This window comes from Saccopteryx leptura, chromosome 1, assembly GCF_036850995.1.
Source record: "Saccopteryx leptura isolate mSacLep1 chromosome 1, mSacLep1_pri_phased_curated, whole genome shotgun sequence".
Lineage (NCBI taxonomy): Eukaryota > Metazoa > Chordata > Mammalia > Chiroptera > Emballonuridae > Saccopteryx > Saccopteryx leptura.
Window position 1 is genome coordinate 221,604,524 of NC_089503.1, and position 18,559 is coordinate 221,623,082.

The 18,559-nt window shown below is 36.2% G+C and overlaps 2 protein-coding genes across 2 annotated transcripts in view; one reads left to right on the forward strand and one right to left on the reverse strand.

Moving 5' to 3' along the window:
* TLR2 (toll like receptor 2) overlaps nucleotides 1-18,559 on the forward strand; it is a 507,661-nt gene that overhangs the window by 421,252 nt on the left and 67,850 nt on the right. The gene's annotated exons all lie outside the window — the stretch shown is intronic.
* DCHS2 (dachsous cadherin-related 2) overlaps nucleotides 13,956-18,559 on the reverse strand; it is a 126,475-nt gene continuing 121,871 nt past the window's right edge. Inside the window, exon 29 of the mRNA XM_066360176.1 lies at nucleotides 13,956-16,582. Coding sequence (XP_066216273.1) covers nucleotides 13,956-16,582 — 2,627 coding nt within the window. The remainder of the gene's footprint in view (nucleotides 16,583-18,559) is intronic.

Below are 18,559 nucleotides of genomic sequence, written 5' to 3' on the forward strand. Positions count from 1 at the left end.
TGTCAATAATTACACTAAATGTAAATGGATTAAACTTACCAATAAAAAGACACAGAGTAGCAGAATGGATTAAAAAAGAAAATCCAACTATATGCTGCCTACAAGAAACACATCTAAGCAACAAGGATAAAAACAAATTCAAAGTGAAAGGCTGGAAAACAATACTCCAAGCAAACAACACCCAAAAAAAAGCAGGTGTAGCAATAATCATATCTAAAAATGCTGACTACAAGACAGAAAAAGTACTCAGAGACAAAAACGGCCATTTCATAATGATCAAGGGGACACTGAATCAAGAAGACATAACAATCCTTAATATATATGCACCAAACCAAGGAGCACCAAAATATATAAGACAGCTACTTATTGACCTTAAAACAAAAACTGACAAAAATACAATCATACTTGGAGACCTCAATACACCGCTGACAGCTCTAGATCGGTCATCCAAACAGAGAATCAATAAAGATATAGTGGCCTTAAATGAAATACTAGAACAACTGGATATGATAGACATCTACAGGACACTTCATCCCAAAGCGACAGAGTATACATTTTTCTCTAGTGTACATGGAACATTCTCAAGAATTGACCATATGTTAGGCCACAAAGACAATATCAGCAAATTTAAAAAAATTGAAATTGTGCCAAGCATATTCTCTGATCATAAAGCCTTGAAACTAGAATTCAACTGCAAAAAAGAGGGGGAAAAACCCACAAAAATGTGGAAACTAAACAACATACTTTTAAAAAATGAATGGGTCAAAGAAGAAATAAGCGCAGAGATCAAAAGATATATACAAACAAATGAAAATGAAAATACGACATATCAGAATCTCTGGGATGCAGCAAAAGCAGTAATAAGAGGAAAGTTCATATCACTTCAGGCCTATATGAACAAACAAGAGAGAGCCGAAGTAAACCACTTAACTTCACACCTTAAGGAACTAGAAAAAGAAGAACAAAGACAACCCAAAACCAGCCGAAGAAAGGAGATAATAAAAATCAGAGCAGAAATAAACGAAATAGAGAACAGAAAAACTATAGAAAAAATCAATAAAACAAGGAGCTGGTTCTTTGAAAAGATCAACAAAATCGACAAACCCTTGGCAAGACTCACCAAGGAAAAAAGACACAGGACTCAAATAAATAAAATCCAAAATGAAAGAGGAGAGATCACCACAGACATCATAGATATACAAAGAATTATTGTAGAATACTATGAAAAACTATATGCCTCCAAATACAACAATCTAGAAGAAATGGATAAATTCCTAGAACAATACAACCTTCCTAAACTGAGTCATGAAGAAGCAGAAAGCCTAAACAGACCAATCAGCAGGGAGGAAATAGAAAAAACTATTAAAAACCTCCCCAAAAATAAAAGTCCAGGTCCAGATGGTTATACTAGTGAATTCTATCAAACATTCAAAGAAGACTTGGTTCCTATTCTACTCAAAGTCTTCCAAAAAATTGAAGAAGAAGCAATACTTCTAAACACATTTTATGAGGCCAACATAACCCTCATACCAAAACCTGGCAAGGATGGCACAAAAAAAGAAAACTACAGACCAATATCTCTAATGAATACAGATGCTAAAATACTAAACAAAATACTGTCAAATCGAATACAACAACATATTAAAAAAATAATACATCATGATCAAGTGGGATTCATCCCAGAATCTCAAGGATGGTTCAACATACGTAAAACAGTTAACGTAATACATCATATCAACAAAACAAAGAACAAAAACCACATGATCTTATCAATAGATGCAGAAAAGGCTTTCGATAAAATACAACACAATTTTATGTTTAAGACTCTCAACAAAATGGGTATAGAAGGAAAATATCTCAACATAATAAAGGCCATATATGATAAACCATCAGCCAACATCATATTAAATGGCATAAAACTGAGGACTTTCCACCTTAAATCAGGAACACGACAGGGGTGTCCACTCTCTCCACTCTTATTTAACGTGGTGCTAGAAGTGCTGGCCAGAGCAATCAGACAAGACAAAGAAATAAAAGGCATCCATATCGGAAAAGAAGAAGTAAAGGTATCACTTTTTGCTGATGATATGATCCTATACATCGAAAACCCAAAGGACTCCACAAAAAGATTATTAGAAACAATAAACCAATACAGTAAGGTCGCAGGATACAAAATTAACATACAGAAGTCCATAGCCTTTCTATATGCCAACAATGAAATATTAGAAAACGAACTCAAAAAAATAATCCCCTTCACGTTTGCAACAAAAAAAATAAAATACCTAGGAATAAACATAACAAAGAATGTAAAGGACCTATATAAAGAAAACTACAAGGCATTGCTAAGAGAAATAGAAAAAGATGGAAAAATATTCCTTGTTCTTGGATAGGAAGAATAAATATAATTAAAATGGCCATATTACCCAAAGTAATATATAAATTTAATGCAATTCCCATCAAAATTCCTATGACATTTTTTAAAGAAATGGAACAAAAAAATCATCAGATTTATATGGAACTATAAAAAACCCCGAATAGCCAAAGCAATCCTAAGGAAAAAGAATGAAGCTGGGGGCATTACAATACCTGACTTTAAACTATATTATAGGGCCATAATAATCAAAACTGCATGGTATTGGCAGAAAAATAGACACTCAGACCAATGGAACAGAATAGAAAGCCCAGAAATAAAACCACATATATATGGTCAAATAATCTTTGATAAAGGGGCCAACAACACAAAATGGAGAAAAGAAAGCCTCTTCAACAAATGGTGTTGGGAAAACTGGAAAGCCACATGCAAAAGAATGAAACTCGACTACAGCCTGTCCCCGTGTACTAAAATTAATTCAAAATGGATCAAAGACCTAAATATAAGACCTGAAACAATAAAGTACATAGAAGAAGACATAGGTACTAAACTCATGGACCTGGGTTTTAAAGAACATTTTATGAACTTGACTCCAATGGCAAGAGAAGTGAAGGCAAAGATAAATGAATGGGACTACATCAGAATTAAAAGTTTTTGCTCAGCAAGAGAAACTGATATCAAAATAAACAGACAGCCAACTAAATGGGAACTGATATTTTCAAACGACAGCTCAGATAAGGGCCTAATATCCAAAATTTACAAAGAACTCATAAAACTCAACAACAAACAAACAAACAATCCAATAAAAAACTGGGAAGAGGACATGAACAGACACTTCTCCCAGGAAGAAATACAAATGGCCAACAGATATATGAAAAGATGCTCAGCTTCATTAGTTATTAGAGAAATGCAAATCAAAACTACAATGAGATACCACCTCACCCCTGTTAGATTAGCTATTATCAACAAGTCGGGTAATAACAAATGTTGGAGAGGATGTGGAGAAAAAGGAACCCTCATACACTGTTGGTGGGAATGTAAAGTAGTACAACCACTATGGAGGAAAGTATGGTGGTTCCTCAAAAAACTGCAAATAGAACTACCTTATGACCCAGCAATCCCTCTACTGGGTATATACCCCAAAACCTCAGAATCATTGATACGTAAAGACACATGTAGCCCCATGTTCATAGCAGCATTGTTCATAGTGGCCAAGACATGGAAACAACCAAAAAGCCCTTCAATAGAGGATTGGATAAAGAAGATGTGGCACATATACACTATGGAATACTACTCAGCCATAAGAAATGATGACATTAGATCATTTATAGCAAAATGGTGGGATCTTGATAACATTATACGGAGTGAAATAAGTAAATCAGAAAAAAACAAGAACTACATGATTCCATACATTGGTGGAACATAAAAACGAGACTAAGAGACATGGACAAGAGTGTGGTGGTTACCAGGGGTGGGGGGAGGGAGGACGCAGGAGGGAGGGAGGGAGAGATTTAGGGGGAGGGGTAGGGGCACAGAGAAAACTAGATAGAGGGTGACGGAGGACAATCTGACTCTGGGCGAGGGGTATGCAACATAATTTAATGACAAGATAACCTAGACATGTTTTTCTTTGAATATATGTACCCTGAATTATTAATGTCATCCCATTAACATTAATAAAAATTTATTAAAAAAAATAAAATAAAATTATGTTTGGGGTTGATAGCACATTAAACTATGATTTAACATTAATTATGAAAGATTCTCTGCCATCATTTTTTCAAATATTGTTCTAGTCTATTCTCTTCATTATCTTGTTGGGTTTTATTACACATATTGGACCTTTTAAAACATGTTTCACAACTCTCTTATTCTCTTTTCTGTATTTTCCAAATATCTCTCTCAGTTCATATGTTTTCTTTTGGTTTATCTTCTAATTTACTAATCTTCTTTTCATCTGTGTCTAACCTCACGTTTAATACATTTATTGAGTTCTTTATTTCAATTATTGAGGTATAATTTATGTACTATTGCCAGAATCACTTTTTAGCTTCTTAACCTTGCAGAGGCGTTTTCTGCTTAGGCTCAAGGGGGTTTGAGGCACAATGTATTCTGTATAACGATCTCTCTGTGTTTCTGTTCTCTCAAGGGTCATGGATTCTCAAGTCTTCACTGCATTACTAGTTTTTGGATGTCTCTTGCACATATACATGCACAAAACTGTTTCTTTCTCTCCTTATTCTTATTCAGGTGTTTGCTTGGTCTCAGCAAGAGAATTGGCATACAACAAGTTAATTCATCAAAAGGATGACTTTGCAGCATTTGAACTCATTTCTGGATTTTATATTCTGTTTTATTAGTCTCTTGTCTTGTGCCAAAACTACCCTCTTCTAATTATAGAGACTTGATGATATATTTTTACCTCTGCTAGAGTTAATGCATGTGTGCGCACTGGTACACACTAAACATACACACACACACACACACACACACACACACACACACACACACAGAACTCATATATCTTCAATGTTTTCTAGCTATTCTTCTTTGTTTATTCTTTGAAATAAACTGTTTAATCAAGGTATTTAGCTACAGAAAACAAATGTGATATTTGTATTGGGATCAGATTAATTTTTTTAATTTACTTAGGAACACTGTATATCATCTTAGCATTGAGTCAAGTATTGAATCTATTTTTAAAAATCTATTTAAATTGCTTCTGTGCCTTCAGGAGGTATTTTAACTTTCCTTATATGGATGTTAACCATATGGGCAGATTCTCCACTGATTTTCACAGCCAGATGTTATATGGTCACCTCTTTCTGGCTCTGGTGCTCTGGGCTGGGGAACCCAGCTTAGGGTGAGATCCCATGTCTGTCAGGGGGAACCCGTGCAGCTGAGATATCTCCCCAGAATCTCGGCCACTGCGGATGGGAGTAGGGACAGCCCTTTTCATGTCTCCACCTTTCCTACAAGTCTTGATATGGTTTCTTTTGTAAATCCTTGGTTATAAGACTTCTCTTCAGCTAGTTTTCCATTGCTTATTCAAGTTGATTGTTCTAACTGATTTTTTAAAAACCAGATTTATTTATTCATAAACTCTATGAGATTTTTTTATTTTCTAACTTGTTGATTTCTGCTTTACTTTTAATTTCTTCTTTCTAATTTTAATACTTTTTTACTCCTAGTTAGTACTTATAAGGCAATTAACAAACATTTTATTTCCATAAACTCTCCTTTTATTTTTGTAGTTGAAATTTAGTTACATTGTTGGGGTATATATTAAGTATATACTATTCTATCACCTTAATATTTACCATTAGTTTTATAGTTAAATATATTCACTGCCCTTATGATGAATGCTCTCTAGTATTTTTCCGTTGTCTGAATTCATTCCCAAGTGATTCTGTAAAAATATTCCTTGAGGTCTTGAATATTCATAGCTTCATTTATGATATATACACTTATAGGTAAGTTTAGCTAGGTTTAAGTTTTTGGCTTACATTATCTTTGAGTATTTTAAATATACTACTCTGTAGTCTTCTGGCTTAAAATACTGTTGTTGAAAAGTAAGCCAATCTTATGTTCTTTACCTTATAAGTAACTTGGCTTTTCTTTATCTGGAAGCCCAGATATATTCTTTTTCTTTTAATCTTAATAAGTTTTTTAAATGTTTCTTGGTATGTATATAATTTCACTTATATGTACAATCTAAAAAACAAATAAACAAACAAAACAGAAACAAACTCAGATACAAAGAACATATTGATAATTGTTAGATGGGAGGGAGTTTGAGGGGGATGGGTGAAAAAGGTGAAAAGGATTAAGAATTAGAAATTGCCAGTTATAAAAAAAAGTCATGGGGATGTGAAATATAGCATATAGTCAGTGATATTGTAATAACTATGTATGAGATTAGAGTAGGTCATTAAGGGATAACTATAAATAAAGAAAAGATCCCAGGGCTGACCCCTGGGACATGAACCAAGAAGTCAAAAAGAAAATGAAAATCCAGCAAATAATTCTCAGAAAAAAAACTTCTTCAGGTAGGATAGAAAAAGAGGGTAGTGTGGTATCCCAAAGCCAAGTAGAAGAAGTGGTTTAGCTTCTAGTTGGGGTAAGATGGCAACATCAGTGTATTTTTAAATGTTCCCAAATCACCTTACAAAACAGAGCATCTAAAACAGTGAAAGTAAACACACCTGGACAACATCTTTAACAAAAAGTTATTTCTACAAATTCTAGAATATGAGCAGGCAAACAAAAGCACCAACTACCGGCAGTAACAGAGGGGGAAAGGAAGGAATTTCTAATTTTATTTCAGCCAGAGAATAAGGAATTACCAAGTATTTACTCAAGGAAAGATCTGTCCTTGGAGAGGAAACCTAGCAGGCAGGCCTGAAACTAACTGTTAAAACTAGGCAAGGGTTACAGCCCAAACTTCTTAGATGAGTGTAGAAAGATTAAAATAATTAGATTATGCTGGTATGTTCAAGTCCCCAGAGCTTCCAGAAATACACATACTTTCTGTAATCTGATGACTCCCAAATTTCTCTCTATAGCCCTAAATTCTCTCTTAAACCCTAGATTTATGTGTAACTTTCTCCATACCCCACTTCCAATTCATTATCAAGAACTAGCAACACTACTTCCTGTATACCATATATCTTGACTCTGTTCACCTCCACCTGTACCTTCTGGCTGAGCTACAATCATCACCATCTGAAATTACTGCGATAGCCAATTATCTGGGCTACTATTACTACACTATTCTCTGCACCCCTACCTTGGTCTATTGTCCTCAGAGTACCATTTACTCTTTAAGAATATAAATCAGATTAAAGAAGCTGTGGTACATATATATATACTATGGAATACTACTCAGCCATAAGAAATGATGACATCGGATCATTTACAACAACATGGATGGACCTTGATAACATTATACTGAGTGAAATAAGTAAATCAGAAAAAACTAAGAACTATATGATTCCATACATAGGTGGGACATAAAAATGAGACTCAGAGACATGGACAACATGTGGTGGTTACGGGAAGGGGGGAGAAAAGAAGTGGGTGGGGTGAGGGGAGGGGTACAAGGAAAACCAGATAGAAGGTGATGGAAGATAATTTGACTTTGGGTGATGAGTATGCAACATAATCAAATGTCAAAATAACCTGGCGATGTTTTCTCTGAACATATATACCCTGATTTATCTGTCACCCCATTAAAATTAATAATAAAATAAATACTTAAAAAAAGAATATAAATCAGATAATATCATAACTCTAAGCAAAAACTACCAATGCCATCACATCCCACATGGAACAGAAGCAGAAGTGTTTTACCACAGCCTACAAGCACTACATAACCTGAACCCTAGTTACCTCGACAATCTTATTTCCTACTATTTTTCCTCTCACACCAGTTCTAGGCCACACTGGCTTTATAGTTTCCCAGACACTCCATATGGCTCCTATCTCAGGACCCCTGTACTTGCTGACAAACGTATCTTCCACACTTCCCCCTCAAATCTTTGCACAGCTCACTCACCTCATTTAGTTCAAATACTGTCACGTTAGAGATACTTCTCCCAAACATTCCCTCAAAATAGAATTACTGAAATTTCCTGTCCCTTGTCAGTCCCTTATTTCTCTTTCAATGTATCCTTCTTTAGTTTTCTTCTTCTCATAGCACCCTTAATTGAGATCATATTTTTATTGTTTACTCCCACAATCAAACGGAAGCACCGCGCATGCACGGCTCTGTCAACCCTATTCACTCGTATTTCCAGAGGCTAGATCCATGCTTTGTCTACAGTAGGTGCTAAGTAAATATTTTTTGATTAAATTTACAAAGTATTTTATAATTAACATCTATTTTAACTCATGATAGTACCTTCTATTGTCACAAGTTTAAACTTGTGACTCTTTGTTTTTATATTTTAAAAGATCTTTACACCTTTATTCTATGCTTTTCTTTCAGTTCTTATGGTTTTGTTTTAGCTTTTACTCATTAATCCAGTTAGAATTCATTTTTATGGTGTGAAGAGAAATAACTTTATATTTACCACTTCCCCAATCTTCGAGTATGCATTTATTAAAAATATGCACTTATTTATAATATCACTTTTAACACATACTAAGTATATGCACAGATAGAGTATCCTTCATAAATTCCTCATATTGTTTTTACTTTAAATTTTAATACATTTTGATGTAAATATTCTAGACACATCTACTAAATTATATAATCTTTTTTTACGAATAGAAGTTCATTCTGCTAGCCATAGGGCAGTCAGAGTTTATTACAGAATCTAAAATTAAATTAAATCAATATGCTTGGACATGTAATGTGGTTGTCTCAGTGTGCTTTTAAATGTCATCTATAACTTGTTTCTATTATGTCTAAAACTCACAAGAAATGTGTGCATATTGTGAGGAAAGGAGAGAGAAAAAGAAGACAGACCAGATTACAGAAGGAACTTCTAGTCCTTTGACTTTAAGATATTCTACAGTATTTTGACAGGATCTTTGCGCTTACTTTCCCTCTGCCTTGTGATTGGCTCAACTCACAGAACTACGTTAGAATTCACATTTAATGAGTTCAAGACCTATGTATCACACCCTCACTTTATAGCACCCTCTGTGCCCATTCACATATATACTCATTCATTCTTATGAAACATCTGTAATTCATAATACAAGCTGAGATCAAGATTTTTCCCCTGAGGGTTTACTATCAAACAAAAAAAATCCATGTATTTGGTTTTCTAACCAAAATAATGCTTTCTCATGTTAAGAGATACACTTATGCATTGCTATTTATTTATTATACTTTCCCCCCTCTCTGTTACTCACTTCACAGTTTTGGTTTAGCAAGTATATTGAGCAAAATGAGGAAAATTACATAGACCAAAACAGTAGGAAATGCTAAATTGTCATCAACTAGCCAAGTACCAAGTTTATAAGAGAAAGGTATAGTTGGATACTCTAGCCACTTTTTTGCTGAATCTTTCTAAGATTGTTATAATTTTGTTTCTAATAGACAAATTTCTTTGTTATATAGGAATCAAAATAATTTATGACACCAGAATTCATATAAAATTGGCAATATTTGACAACAAACTAATGACTATGTCTGTGTGTTATATACTGTGGTTTAAAAGTTATCTAAAATGTAATATTTTAATGTAAAATTATAACTATCAAGCAGGTACTCATTTTTAAAAGGACGAGCTACCAGGAAAAAAAGATCAGGTACTAAAATCCCATATTCTGTTCTAACTGCCTTCTAAACTTTCATTAGCTGGTGGTGTACGTGTAAAATCACCTACTGAATATTGTTGCTCCCTTGATGCCAAAGTTATGTAGAATGGGAAGTAAGGCAAAGTGCTCATAAAGTTTTTATTCTATAATTCACCAAAAAGAAATAACAGTTTTCCTGGTCAAATGCGTTTTAGTTCATAATTGCCTACCTTTAGTTTCATAACCCAATAAAACAGAATTTTCAGACAATGAAGCAGAAGAGATAGAGACTTGAAAGGGACAAAAAGGAAGGAAAAGAAAAAAAAAAGATTCCTCAACAGGATGGGCCTATAATGGGGAAATGACTCTGCCAAATCTTCACATTTAAAAATTATTTTTTTACAAGTCCTTACCCCTCCCCCTCCTTGCATTTTTCTACCAGTGCCCTAAACCAGTAGTCCCCAACCTTTATTTTGGCCACGGACCTGTTTAATGTCAGAAAATATTTTCACTGACCAGCCTTTAGGGTGGGACGGATAAATGTATCACGTGACTGAGACAAGCGTCAAGAGTGAGTCTTAGATGGATGTAACAGAAGGTATCTGGTCATTTTTAAAAATAAAACATCGTTCAGACTTAAATATAAATAAAACAAAAATAATGTAAATTATTTATTCTTTCTCTGCGGACCGGTACTAAATGGCCCATGGACCAGTACTGGTCTGCGGCCTGGGGGTTGGGGACCACTGCCCTAAACTATTCCTTTTCAGATTTAATCTTCTACTTTCCCTATAAAGGGGTGAAAGCTACTTTTATTCAGTGACTCACACGGGAATGCTGCAACTTCACTGATCCTGGTGTCTCCTTTGAACAGAATGGTTTTCCATGCTAACTCTCCTCAGCTATCATTAAACAGATGGCTCTATACTTTTAAGCTCAACTAAAACATGCCGTGAACATAAACTCAATGAGCTTATCCATAATAATCATGTGCAAATCCACTAACCATAGTCACTTCATATACTTCATTATTTTGAAGTCAATGATCATCTTAGAGCCTTTTAGTTATGTCTTGCTTTATTTTTCTCAAGTTAAAAAATGTGTAAAATGGAAAAAATGAAACAAGTGTAACAAAACATATGTCTGGATGTGAATAAGTTTAAAATGAGTAATTAACTTTCATCACTCTAACTTCTGGAAAACTCAGCAAAGAGGCCACTGAAATGGAAGGGAAAGGTGTTGAGAAACCTGACTCTTATCTCCAGTGGACATTTATTATAGACTAAGTATATATACATGCAGGCAGCCAGTAGTTCATAGTATATTTTAATATTTTTAGAGAATAGTTAAATGGTCCAATCCCTAAAGATACAGCATTTCCCCCTTTCTTTGCCCAGGAATCTATGTTGGGAGCCAATTCAATGATTACTATGAGGACATGGAATTTTGATATGCATTTGGTACTGATTTGCACCAGCATTTTTAAGGCTGCCAACAGGAAAGTCCAGAATTTCAGGCAGCCAAAATTCCACAAGAGACAACTGTCTTCTATTTTATAGCTTATGAATTTGGGGCTTAATATGATTTTCCACTAACAAGCTCTGCACCCCCTCCAGAGCACTAAAGCTGGTGTATGGATCAGCAAAGTAACACAGAACATATGAGGCAAACTAATATTAAACTTGAAGGAAAACTATACAAATTATATTGTTTATTTAGGGAAAAAGCACTCTAGTTGAAAGGGCTGACATATGAATATGAACACTTAACCAGCATGTTCGCATTTTTACTCTCAACCCCACGTGCAGCATTGGTTTGGTGGTGGTGTGGTGCTGATACAGTCAGTATTCATAAAGTCATCAATTAAAAATCCACTCGATATTGGTAAGGAATGGCTCTAAATGCATCATGTCTTCTGTTTTTATTGAATGTCTAAAAAGTGCAGAATCATGTCCAGAAGAAGTAATAAATCACAGGCAAATAACTTAAGGAAAAGTTAGATTGATAACTCTTTTTAAGCATAAGTATATAAAGAATCCATTTAATTAAAAACAACAAAATGTTCTTGGTTCCTAGAGATAATCCTGCTGCAAAACAAAACTTCCACAAATAGTTAGAAAAAAAATCAGTATAAAATTTCTTTGTTAGGTTCAAAGTAATCTTTTGAAGGAAGTCAAAGAGAGAATAGATATTAAAATGCTGCAATAATTTTTTTTTTAAACCACGAAGTCTTCTCTGGATGCCATGAAGAAAAGGAGAAACATTCATTGTCTTTGAATATGTATGTGTTCTGTGCCCAGATGACATTTCCTAGGATTCCAGACTTGCCCCAAAACCTTCATGTTTCACACAATTTCTAATGTGGTTTTATACAGTTGTTCTCAATTTAAGAGTCTGAAGATACATAATTGATCAAATCAGCATAGAGAGCCTTAAAATTATTTACCTACAAAATTAGGTAGCAAACACAGTATCCTGAAATGTTTTTCAGTAAAGAGAAATGAGTTATCTCACATAATTTTACAGATGAGGCCTATTAAAAAAATAAAACATAAAGGAAATATTTCTATAGCAGACACCCACACTAACCATGAAGGAAACCATACCAGATGCCCGTGAGAATTCTAAACTCTTATTCCAAAGACTGGTCAGGTTGCCTTCTGGATTGTCACCATCAGGATGTGCTCTTCTTTCCTGGAGGGATAAGAATTTCTGATGGCTTCTCACCTCACCAGAGAAGAGGATATAGCATTATATGCGAGCATCACACAACAGCACTATATTTCTCAAACAGTAACAGTACAAAACAGAATAATTTCAACTGTGTTGCCACACTGCTCCATCTAATGTCAGTTAAAGCTAAGCATGAACAAATGGAAGAAAGACTTCTGATATCCATTCTTAACTTTTAGAGTAGAAATATTTATATAAAAAAATCTTCACTTAAAAATATATCACTAAATTACTCTATAAAAATTATTATTAGCTAATAACATAATTTTATCTACGCAAACTTTGAAACTGACATTGATTGGATAAATTATTTCTCACCGAAAGTTACTATATCTAGAAGAAAATATAATGAAAAAAATATCAGCCCTGGCTGGTTGGCTCAGTGGTAGAGCGTCAGCCTGGCGTGCAGAAGTCCCAGGTTCGATTCCCGGCCAGGGCACACAGGAGAAGCGCCCATCTGCTTCTCCACGCCTCCCCCTCTCCTTCCTCTCTGTCTTTCTCTTCCCCTCCCACAGCTGAGGCCCCATTGGAGCAAGGTTGGCCCGGGCGCTGAGGATGGCTCTGTGGCCTCTGCCTCAGGTGCTAGAATTGCTCTGGTCACAGCAGAGTGACGCCTCAGATTGGCAGAGTATCACCCCCTGGTGGGCATGCCGGGTGGATCCTGGTCGGGCACATGCAGGAGTCTGTCTGCCTGCCTCCCCGTTTCCAATTTCAGAAAAATACAAAAAATGAAAATTTAAAAAAAATCTACAAATTAATCTTCAAACTTTAATGTCTGTACCCGTACAATGTTACAAGACAGTACACTGAAAAAAAAAATCATCATTCTATTTGTAATGAAGGTCAAGGATACATGTCTTAAGTGACAGCCAACCACAGGCTTATTGCTTTTATCAACCCTGGCCCTTTGTCAAGAACAAACATTTCTGGTTCATTTAAGCAAGAGTAATTTTCTTATTTAGCACAGAGTTATTATAAATTTCATTCTTAATTTCTCATTAAATTTCCAAAAGACACCATATTAATATTTAGATTATGGCTAAATTCTTCAAGTGTGACCAATGGCAAAAGTTTAGAGAAATGTATCTCTAAATATATCAGATCTATAGAAAATTGCTTCACTTTAAAATTTAAGTTTGTTTCTAAATTTTTCCTCTGCTACTTTCTGACCTACACTCATGCCTTATTCAGGCTTTACTGATTTGTTTTAGATATAGCAGTGTAATCAGCAGTCATGTGACCAAGTGAACTATACCTGTACTTTATTTCCATTCATTTTCATACAAACATGCTGTCAGTCAGGTTCACTGTGTCCTTTGGAAATCTAATCAGACAGAAAACCAGGTATAATAGAATATATGCTACTTAATATATACAAACCAGTCCTGAGAGGAAAAGATAAAGGTTAAAAGAGGGGATAACTTCTCATTAAGGCTGGAAGAAACTTGAGAAACTTAAATGAGGAGGTTCTAAAAACCCTGACTAAATTATATCACTCATTTGTAGATAAAATGAACCCAATCTCGAGGAGCTTGCTTAAGAATGTCCTGTTCAATCATTCATGACCAATGGTGAGCAGGTGCTTGACATCCCAATCCTTTTACATTTGAACTTCATCCTCTGCTTTAAGTTCATGGCATGTATCACTTAGACGTGTTCCTAATAATTCTCCATGTGACAAGAGTGGAGTCATAACAGGGGTCTGTGTCATCAATAGGGAAAGAGATGGAGAAAAACTGGGAGTCATGGCTTCCGGCAGAGAGTTGAGATGGTAGAGAAGGGGGGAATGCGGGTATTTTTGAAGTACCTGCCCTGAGGTGACGGCTGGCATTCTTGGTGGGACTGCTTTAATTCCAGGTTGGGCTATCGCTGTTATCAAAGGAGGTGGAAAAACTAAAGATTTCTTCTCTTTGGGAATTCCAGGTGTATGTAAATGTTCATCCTTTAGTTTTGCAATATCATTAAATACTGAGGCAAGAGGTTGGAACTTGGGTTCCCAACGGAGGAGGTAATCCCAGTGATAGTTGCCTCTCTCGTCTGGATCAGAGGTTCTCTGTGTTGAAGGAGCTGCACGTCTTGCTTCCTGATCGCCCGCAATAAAGACAGGCTCTCTCCTAACCTCTGCCAGGATGCTCGCTTTGAACTCTCTCTTCTTTAGTGTCTGGGGTAACATGCTATTTTGAACGTAGGCTGCACCACAGCCTTCTCCTCCATCTCCTTCCTCAAGTGTATGGTTGGTTTCTGCTGTTTCAACAGTGACTGCCACATCAGTTTCCCCAGACAAGCAGGAGAGCTGGTCTGAGTCCCTGGGGATTCCAGAGTCTGGCACCCTGGACTCCCGGTCACTCAGAGCCGAGCCAGAGTCCTTTCGGTAAGGGTGCTCATTGATCCTCTGGATCTCCTTATCTTCCGCAGTCTCTCCTTCCACGGAACAGCGGCCACTGGAGTTTGAGTGCCTGTACAGATTTACAACGTCCTTTTCCACGATACTTATTAAACTCAACCATTCCGGCATGGAGTCCACAGGCACCGCCTCATTACTGCTGTCATTCATTGTCTGGAAGGGCTTGAGCATGCTGGTGTCCCTGGTCAGCTGCAAGCTGATATCTAAGGATGATGAGATTTTCTTGTCTTTGTAATTGTTGATTGCATCTTTTTGTTTATACCTTAAAATCAGGACAATTAGAATGAAGACGAGAAACAGGACCACTAAAAAGGAGACCGTGAGGCTGATGGAGAAGCTGCTGGCTGACACTACTGAGCGTTTTCCTTCCAAGGAAAAAGACACATTCACAAAAACAGTGCAAGACGTGACCTTGGAGTCCTGTTTAGGGCTATGAGCGATTATTTTCATTTCAATGGTGTCTTCTCTGCTGACTTGATTTCCTATTACGGGAAGAGCTCTAGTCAAATAAATATTTCCATTAGTTTTATTTACTGAAAAGAAAGGAGATGGAGTTTCAAGGGAATAAAGAATAACACCATCGATACCAGCGTCTGCATCTGAAGCTTCCACTCTGCCAATCAACTGTCTTATATTATTGTTTTCTGGAAGGTTGAAAAAATATTGATCTTGAGTGAAAATGGGTTCAAATTCATCTATCCCTTCAATTTCCACCCAAACCATTAAAGAAGCTGTTAAGTCACCTTTGTCTTTTGCCTGAACTGTGAGGCAGTATTTACTGTCATTTTCATAGTCGAGGACTTGCTTAGCATGAATATCCCCCGTCAGAGGGTCAATGAGGAAGGGATCATGGACAGGAGGCACCCCATGTGTGACAGAACAGGGGGATAAAATAGAATAGGTCAATTCTCCATAAGGACCTGCGTCGAAATCCAAAGCATTTACTGAACATACAGTGGAGAAAATTGGCAGATTTTCAGGAACAACACAGTTCAAGCTTGGGAACATAAATTGAGGTTCATGGTCGTTATCATCTAGGACACTAATAAACACAACGGCAAAAGAAAAATGTTTCTTTTCTTCATCTGAAGCTTGGATAGTTAAAGTGAATCTTATCGTTTCTTCGTAATCCAAAGGTTTAGTCAAATAAAGAGCTCCAGTTCTTTCTTCTAAGTAAAAATGCCCCTTCTCGTTCCCAGAGATTATATGGTAGATGATTTCTGCATGTACCCCCACATCGCGGTCATTGGCTGAGACCGCAGTGATGTGACTCCCGACAGGGGTACTTTCCTTGACATGGGCATGATATTTCGGACTGCTGAATTTAGGTGGATTGTCATTGACATCAAGCACTTCTATTGATACAATGGCTGTGGAACTTCGTGGAGGGCAGCCATGGTCAGATGCCAGAATGACAAGCTGATGACTGGCAGATGCCTCTCTGTCCAGATTGTGAAGTAACACCAGATAACCAACCTGCTTAAAAGGATATTCTGAATGAATGAAACTAGTTTCCACGTGGAAATTGTTCTGTGAGTTACCGCTGATGATGGAATATTCAACCTGTGTGTTTTCAGGGGCCCAGTCGTGGTCAGTGGTTGAAAAGGTGACAAGCGTGCCTCCAATTTGAGCATCTTCACTCAAGCTAAGATTGTAATATTCTACTGCAAATTCAGGGGCATAATTGTTCATATCTTGTATTTTTATTTCCACTAAGGTAAGAGCCCTCAGGTCAGGAATTCCACCATCACTGGCTTCAACAAGAAGTTGAATTGTTAATTTTTTATCCAGAAGTAATACAGGATTGATAGTAAATATCGTGCCTGAAAAACAAAATGTAGCATTTTAGTGTTACAAATTAAATTTTTGCGATCTATTTGGTTAGCAAATATTTTTCAAATATTTACTAATGCTTGTACTTATTTGTTAAATTTTTTACTTAAGTTACAACCAAGAGTAATTCCAAATAGGCCCTGGCCAGTTGGCTCAGTGGTAGAGCATCGGCCTGGCGTGCAGGAGTCCCAGGTTCGATTCCCGGCCAGGGCACACAGGAGAAGCGCCCATCTGCTTCTCCACCCCTCCCCCTCTCCTTCCTCTCTGTCTCTCTTCCCCTCCCGCAGCCAAGGCTCCACTGGAGCAAAGTTTGCCCAGGTGCTGAGGATGGCTCTGTGGCCTCTGCCTCAGGCACTAGAATGGCTCTGATTGCGGCAGAGCGATGCCCCAAGATGGGCAGAGCATCGCCCCCTGGTGGGCGTGCCGGGTGGATCCCGGTTGGGTGCATGCGGGAGTCTGTCTGACTGCCTCCCCGTTTCCAGCTTCGAAAAAATACAAAAAAAAAAAAAAAAGAAAAAGGTAATTCCAAATAGAAAATTAAAATGATTATATTTATACTTTTGTAGCAAGAGTCAGAAATAATACTCATAACATTCATTCTGTTATATGTGTGCTGCTTGCAGATGACTCTCATAAATTTCTCTTAATTTTCTTTTTATATAGTAAGTTGTTCCATTGCTATTTTTTTTTAAAAAGTGTTCTTATTCGAAAAACTTATATCCCATTCTACTACCCATAAACACATGCATAGAGATATTCTAGCGTTCATACATTTATTCTGGAAATACTGGTTGACACCACTCTAATCAAATGAAAGTAGTAAATATGATAATGCAGTTACAACTATTGCTTAATTATAAATGTTTTTCCTAAAGTTCTTGGTTAATTCAGCATATGGATTTTCCCCTTACTGGTGAAATATGTTTAATACAATGTATTAATTTAAATATAAAAACATGTAATTTTTATTACTGTTTATGTAATAATGTTTGTCTAAGGCAAATGTGTTTTAAGTGTGGTTCCTAAGAAAGAATACAAAATGCTGTCACTTCAATGCCACATTTCCGTTGGAGTCCAAACATGAATAAAATTGACATGGTAACAGTTAATGTTTTAAAGATATTTTAATTAATATCTCATTGCAAAACTCGTTGTTAACACATCTCAAGCAAAAGGGACTGCCTCCCAACCTCCATGCTATGATCTGCTGCGGTCAACAGCTATTGTCATCATCTGAAGATAAATATACATATGTAAAAATAAAATGAGCAAGAGTGAGAAACAAGAGAGAGAGAAAAGAAAAGGCAAGCCAAACTGCTGACATGTTTATACCCATACAATAACCATTCATTCATTCGTGCAGCAACATTATTTACTTCTCCCCATTACAACACTCTATGGGTAACTTTATCCTGGTATTTTGTGATTCAAGTCTCCTTTCAGGTAATCCTGATGAGAAATTTTTAAAATCGAGATATAATTGACATATAACATTATAGTTTCAGGTGTACAACATAATGATTCAATTAATGTATATTTAATACATGTATATATTGCAAAATGAATGAGCACAATCAGTTTAGTTAACACCCACCATCCTGAGGGTAATTTTTAAATTGTTCCCTTCTGTAGTGTGCTCTGCAGTGACAGTGTTCAGCTAATTATTTTATCTTTATCCAATTTAGTTTTAATGTCTACTCACTGTTACACTTTCTCTATACAATGCTTAATTGCTCGAATCTAAAATCACTTTCTGAAAGCACGTCACAGCCACAAATGTCTTGCTCTGATGAAAATACAAAGAGCCTTTGAAGGCATCAAATAAATCAGAGCACCACAATGTTTTTCACTGAGCAGAGATGCTCAAATAATTTTCTTTTCTTCTTCTTCTTCTTTTTTTTTTTGTCCTTATTGAATGTGTGATTCTATTACTGAATTATCTGTGCATGGGCTTCAATAAAGGCTTC